General features: G+C 42.0%; 1 protein-coding gene across 1 annotated transcript in view; it reads right to left on the reverse strand.

Annotated features, from left to right (window-relative positions):
* LOC137333349 (early endosome antigen 1) overlaps nucleotides 1-5,665 on the reverse strand; it is a 586,801-nt gene extending 581,136 nt beyond the window's left edge. Inside the window, exon 1 of the mRNA XM_067997503.1 lies at nucleotides 5,340-5,665. Coding sequence (XP_067853604.1) covers nucleotides 5,340-5,439 — 100 coding nt within the window. The 5' untranslated portion in view covers nucleotides 5,440-5,665. The remainder of the gene's footprint in view (nucleotides 1-5,339) is intronic.
* Between the last annotated feature and the right edge of the window lie 1,616 nt (nucleotides 5,666-7,281).

Genomic DNA, 7,281 nt, shown 5'->3' on the forward strand with positions numbered 1-7,281 from the left:
TCTGGTCTATAGCGTTGGTTGGAGGTCCTGTGCAGTGAAGAAGTCCTGCTCGAACTTGTGCATGAAAATGTTGGCGTATTGGGGTGCGAATTTGGTCCCCATGGCCGTTCCGTGTGTTTGGGTAAAGAACTGGTTGTCGAAGGTGAAGACATTGTGATCCAGGATGAAGCGGATGAGTTGTAGGATGGCGTCTGGGGATTGGCTGTTGTTGGTGTTGAGTACTGATGCCGTTGCAGCGATGCCATCATCGTGGGGGATACTGGTGTATAGTGCCGAGACGTCCATCGTGGTGAGAAGTGTTCCTGGTTCAACTGGTCCGTGGGTGCTGAGTTTTTGTAGGAAGTCTGTAGTGTTGCGACAGAAGCTGGGGGTTCCCTGTACGATGGGTTTCAGGATGCCCTCGACGTATCCAGAGAGGTTCTCACACAGGGTTCCGTTGCCTGATACGCTAGGACGTCCGGGTGCGTTGGCTTTGTGTATCTTTGGGAGGCAGTAGAAGTCTCCCACGCGGGGAGTACGTGGGATGAGAGCGCGTAGGATGCTTTGAAGGTCTGGATCGAAGGTCTTGATCAGTTTGTTGAGTCGGTGGGTGTGTTCCTTGGTCGGATCTGCGGGTAACCGTCTGTAGTGTTCCTGGTTGTCCAGTTGTCGGTATGCTTCTTTGCAATAGTCCGTTCTGTTCTGTATGACGATGGCTCCTCCTTTGTCCGCTGGTTTGATGACGATGTTGCGGTTGGTCTTGAGAGCGTCGATGGCGTTGCGTTGTGCTCGGGTGACATTCTGGACTGTCTTGTGAGTGCGGCTGATGAATCTGGCATTGACGCATTTCCTGACAGCTCGAGCATACATGTCAAGCTTAGGGCAGCGACCCTCCGGAGGAGTCCAGTTTGACTCTTTCTTCTTCGGTTGCTGTACCGCGGATCCCTCTGTCTGCTGTTCCGGATCGTTGATTGTCTCATTGGGTTCGCTGCTGAAATCTTGGGATTTGTGGAAGAATTCCCGGAGTCTCATTCTCCTGATGAATTCCTCTGTGTCCGCCGCGAGACCAATGGAGTCCATTTTGGTGGTGGGGCAGAAATTGAGCCCTCGGCTGAGAACTTCGATTTTGTCTGGTTGAAGGGTGTGGTCGGATAAATTGACGATAGACTTCCCTGTGGTTGCAACCGTGGTACCGGGGGAGGCTTGGTTGATGCTGGTGGTGATGCCGAGTTTCTGAAGCTTCCTGCTCTTGGTTTTCATGTAGGCGGCGTAGTTCCGTTGCCTCGTCTGTTTGGCGGTGTCTCGTAGCTGGTCTGCTGTGTCCTGAGTACAGGTTGAGAGTATGGACTTTATCTTGGTTTTGAGGTTGCGGCGTCTGCTGTAGAGTTGGTGTACGAGATGGTTGCGGAGTGTTATTCTTACATTACTACACATGCATTTTGTAATATTTTAAGTTATAAATGACTGAACTATTTTAAAATAACTATTTCATCAGTTGATATTGCACACATTCAATGGGTGATATGGATGTTTTATTACTATATCATCTTCTGGCAAGAAAATATATGCTCAAACAACATTTTCAGTGCATATGTCATATACTTCACAGGAACTCTGTTCCTGTGATTAATGGTCTTTAAAAAAGGTACAAAAAAGTGTTCTTAAAAATAAACACTGCAAGAATATGAAATGGGGATCAGTTAAAGCAATGTAATTTGTATTAACATTTCCTAAACTCTAGTTGCAGACTCAAATACCAAGCAAGATACCAATGAATTAACAAGCAGGAGTAAAACAATTGAACAAATCGCAGAATTCACATAATCCCTCATTCTTCATGATTCACATATATATTGCTTAAATAACTTGATTCCAGGAAAGTCCAAATTCAATCACCAGTACATGCTCACTTAGCTGATCTCCATCAGGCCAGCAGTAGGCGCACTACAACTGGCCTCAGTGCTCTTAACTGATATCCAACAATCTGGTTGAAAGTTCGAGTGTACATGCATGTGTGAAAGTCGCATGGCACTTAGCTGTGATACTCCCTGCTACTACAGCTGGCATTCACTATAAAAAGGTTCACCTATGAATAGTGACCAGTTGGACAAGGTTACCAGAATGTGAGTGCTGCCCATGGAATTGTACCTCAGTAAGAGGTCAACAACTTTAGGACAGGGGAGAAAATTGGCAAAGAGAGGGACAAAAAATAAAACAATAAACTTCCTTTTTCTACCTCAACAAATGGAAGTAGCATCCTCAGTTTTCTTTTGGAATCACCAATTTTTCCCTAAACTATATGTCCTCAGCATCAGCAGGAGCTGGGTTTCACTCAATACTTCTCAAAATGTTAACCAGTCAGGATTTACTGAAATCAATGTCGATGGCATCAAATTATGCCAAGATTACATTTTTCTGTGTGCGCCAGATTAGCAAAATGTGAATCTGAAAATAGTGTAGTGAATCAGTAAAGTATGCAAACTCATCTTGGTCCTTTATCTAACACAAGATTGGTGGAATTGGTGGAAAATCATTCCCTTCAGAATCTATCAATTATTTACAATGTGGATGCTTTCCTACGAAAGTAGATTTGAAGGTCAATATCTTCTGACACTGAAACCAAACTTGGATGAGCAAACCTCAAGAGCAGAAATAAATATTAGCAAGTGGAAACTAATTATGCATTTTAATGACTGGAATTCCCACCATATAAGCTGGGTCAATAGCAATGGAAGGCCAGAGAGAGCACTTCTATTGTACTTAAAAGTACCAACTGATACTCCAAATCTGTATGAAGTTCTGATTTCCATCTCTAGAAAAATGTTACAATAAACAGTTCTTTTCTCCCAGAACACGTTAATTACTTGCTGCTGTAGGAGTCTTCAGATAGTTTTCTGATGTTTGCACTGGAGATACTCTAGTCATGCACATACGCAATATTAAAGGTTTTGAAACAGAAGCTAATTGAGCTTTTCATGCCCTCTCCCAACGCCCAAATTTGCAGAAATTTAAGAAGCTAATTAGAACTCTGTGGGCATTCTGGTGAACTTGAGAGGCATACACTCAGTTACTGCTGCTCCCTTATTTCTGTGTTTTATGTTTTTAATCTGTTAGTTAGCAGCCACGATCATTTTTCTGACTACAGTTGCTTAGTGCTAATCTCTTGAATGAATGCTATTTGTAGTGCACCAGCTCCAGAGCACAGAATTGAAATCTCTTATATGACATTGCAGTAACAACATTTTCTGAAAAGTGTTTGCCCATAGTTGTTATTTAAGCAAAATGTTACAAGATAAAATGTGAGAAAAAGGGAACACCAAAATACACAAATAAATTTATGTGGCATTTTTATATCCACTGTAATATTTGTACTGGCAGTCACCTAAGACAAAAGAACCTGTTCATGTCAAGGTGTATTAGACATTGCATAGTGAAGATGTATACACACATGTACATGTATACACACTTGTACATCTTGACAGTTGCAGCTTGCCTAAAACAGAATAGCCATAAAAATGTGAAATCACTGAACAGCAAAAATAAAACATATACAGTATATTTCAGGATAAACTCCAACCCAGACTAAAATACACTTGAAAATCCTTAGAAAGTGAAATCTTTGTCATGCCTTATCGAAAAATTATATTAGCATAATGAATATAGACAGAATTACAAGGCTGTAATTTGATCAAGATATGATGAGTAAACAACAAGCAATGTTCAAACATTTTACGAGAAGAACTAAAGATAAAATTTCAGTCTGACCTGACTGCTCCCAGGCCTTAATCAATGTTACTCAAGCCAAGCACTAGAAGATCCCTGAAAATTTCCAACACCAGTTTTTCCTTGCCCACTTTGGAACCTCCAAGATAAGGAACTCACATCATTATGGGCACAAACAATGACCCTAACATTTTAAGTCCGATGCATTGGACAGGTACTCTAAATATCACTCCTAGCCATTTGTTACACATTATGTATTGTACAGAAAACCTTTTTGAAGTCTTCCAGTCTTTACCATTCTTATGCAGCAGGTACACTCAACATAATTGTAAAGATACAATTCGACAAGTAACAAGAATACAGTATAAATATATAGCTCTTTTGATATATATTGATGATCTGGACGTAGGTATACAGGTGATAATTTCAAAGTTTGTAGATGACACAAAACGCAGAAATGTAGTAAACAATGAGGAGATAGTAACAGACTTCAGGAGGACGTAGACAGACTGGTGAAATGGGCAGACACATGCCAGATGAAATTTAACACAGATGTGGAAAGTGTCACATTTTAGCAGGAAGAAAGAAGAGATGCAATAGAAACCAAATGGTACAATTTTAAAGGGGGTGCAGGAACAGAGAGACCTGGGGGTTCACATACACAAATCTCTGAAAGTGGAAGGACAAGATGAGAAGGCTGTTAAAAAAGCTTATGGGATCCTTGGCTTTATAAACAGGAGCATAGAGTACAAAAGCAAGGAAGTTATGCTAAACCATTATCTAATACTGATTAGGCACCAGCTGGAGTACTGTGTCCAATTCTGGGCACCACACTTTAGGAAGAATGTCAAGGCCTTAATGAGGGTGCAGAGAAAATTTACTAGAATGGTACCACAGATGCAGGACTTCAAGTATGTGGAGAGACTAGAGAAGCTGTGCTTCTTCTTAGAGCAGAGAAGGTTATGGGGAGATTTAAGAGATGTGTTCAAAATCATGAAAGGTTCTGATAGAGTAAGTAAGGATAAATTGTTTCCAGTGGCAGAAGGGTCAGTAACCAGAGGACACAGATTTAAGGTAATTGGCAAAAGAACCAGAGGTGACATAAGGAGAAATGTTTTAAACACGAGTTGTTCTGATCTGGAAAGCACTGCCTGAAAGGGTGGTGGAAGTAGATTCAATATTAACTTTCAAAAGGGAATTGGATAAATACTTGAAGGGGAAAAATATGCAGGGCTATGGGGAAAGGGCAGGGGAATGGGTCTAATTGGATAGCTCTTTCAAAACTATCCAGTGGCACAATGGGCCAAATGGCCTGCTTCTGTGCTGTATTGTTCTATGATTCTATAATGAAGGCTTTATGAAAATACATTTTCACCCATGATACAAGATAACTAGTTGTTTCTGAATTGGAGAGGTTATTCCAAAAAATCATTAAATATTTACAAAACTGTTTTGGAAGAAAATGTGCTGTTTATTTTAGAAGCGGCAATTCCTTCTATTTCAAAACAAAACTGTTAACTTAATGAAAATATTTACCCTAACGGGAAAGCTCTTTTCTTAGTAACGGTGCAACGATTTATACGTATATAACGTTTATTTTTTTTGTACATTGCCACTTTTACCATTGCCACTTTTACCTGCCCCAGCCAGTGCAGTAGACGCTCCAGATCTCCCGCCGCGGCCTTCTGCAACTCCCGCCTCCTTCTCACCTCTCGCCCACCGCCCGTTCACACTCATACTCCCCGGCTGGGACGTAGCACCGCTTGTCTCACAATCTGGGTAGAAGTGTAAAACGACAATGACGAAGTCCAAAACGAGGGGAGAATGGAGTTTTAAGTGAACATTTATAGTGATGATCCTACCACCCTATTACAGGCACCAACTCAAACTGGAATTTGTGTTTGCCTCTACAACCTGTCGACGCCATTTAAAGCCTCGCTATTGGCCACCGTTGAAACCACAGAGACGCCCGAACGCCCGCTGATGCAAGGGGCGGAGCCTAAATAGATTGACATCTCTTCAGCCGAATCAAGAGGAGGAATTGTGTTCGAATGGAGCGTCTTTCGAAAGGATACATCCAATCATCTTGAAAGAGAGGCGGGACAATTGGACCAAGTTTGTCAACACCTTGCCCAGGCAGAGAAAGCGTCCTTCATTACCTGGCAGTTTGGAGAGGAGGGCCGAAGAAGCTGGAAGGACGCCAAAACAAGAGTCAGTTGGCGAACTGATCACTTAATTGTAAACATTTGCTTATCAATTTAATAGACGAAGGAATATTTTGTAGTGCTGTTTTTATTTTTTATATAATTATATATCTAAAAGGCTTTCATTGATACAATGTTTTATCACATCTCTGAGAATCCCTATAGAATGGGCCTATATTCTCTGGAGTTTAGAAGAATGAGAGGTGATCTCATTGAAACATATAAGATTCTGAAACAGCTTGACAGGGTTGATGCTGAGAGGCTGTTTCCCCTGGCTGTAGAGTCTAGAACTAGGAGGCATAGTCGCAGGATAAGGGGTCGAGCATTTAGGACTGAGTTGAGGAGGAATTTCTTCACTCAGAGGGTTGTGAAGCTTTGGAATTCTTTACCCCAGAGGGCTGTGGATGCTCAGTTGTTGAATATATTCAAGGCTGATACTGATAGATTTTTGGACTCTAAGGGGACCAAGGGATATGGGGATCAGGTGGGAAAGTGGAGTTGAGGTCGACAATCAGCCATGATCTTATTGATGGGGAGCAGACTTGAGGGGCCTTATAGCCGACTCCTGCTCCTATTTTTTCTGCTCTTAAACATCTCAAAGCTCATTACGCCAATTATTTCTGGAAGTGCAGTCACTGTTTATTAGACATGATGTGGAGATGCCGGTGATGGACTGGGGTGGACAAATGTAAGGAGACGCACAACACCCGGTTATAGTCCAGCAGCTTTATTTGAAATCACAAGCTTTCGGAGCTTTGCTCCTTCGTCAGGTGAAGTGAAGAGATGCATATAGGCACAGCATATATAGTCAGAGAACAATGCCTGGTGATTACAGATAATCTTTCTAACTGCCCTTTATCACACCTCGGCAGAGAGATAATCACAGCAATCAAAGGAGTGAATGGTGTTCAAACAGGTTAGTCAGGGAAACATTACAACCAAGAATACTGAGGTGGGGTCAAATGTAGCAGATGCTGGGGTTTATATTAAAAACAGATAACTTTTTTTTGCTGGAAATTGCAGCAGGTCCTGCCACATCTGTGTATGGAGAACAAGCCAACTATGACTTGAGTCTGGATGACTCTACGTCAGGTGGGGTTACATGTAGCGTGACGTGAACCCAAGATCCCGGTTGAGGCCAGGATCTTGGGTTCATGTCACGCTACATGTAACCCCACCTGACGTAGAGTCATCCAGACTCAAGTCGTAGTTGGCTTGTTCTCCATACACAGATGCGGCAGGACCTGCTGCAATTTCCAGCAAAAAAAAGTTATCTGTTTTTAATACAAACCCCAGCATCTGCTACATTTGACCCCTCGTGACCCCACCTCAGTATTCTTGGTTGTAATGTTTCCCTGACTAACCTGTTTGAACA

The sequence above is a fragment of the Heptranchias perlo genome, chromosome 16 (assembly GCF_035084215.1).
Source record: "Heptranchias perlo isolate sHepPer1 chromosome 16, sHepPer1.hap1, whole genome shotgun sequence".
Taxonomy (NCBI): domain Eukaryota; kingdom Metazoa; phylum Chordata; class Chondrichthyes; order Hexanchiformes; family Hexanchidae; genus Heptranchias; species Heptranchias perlo.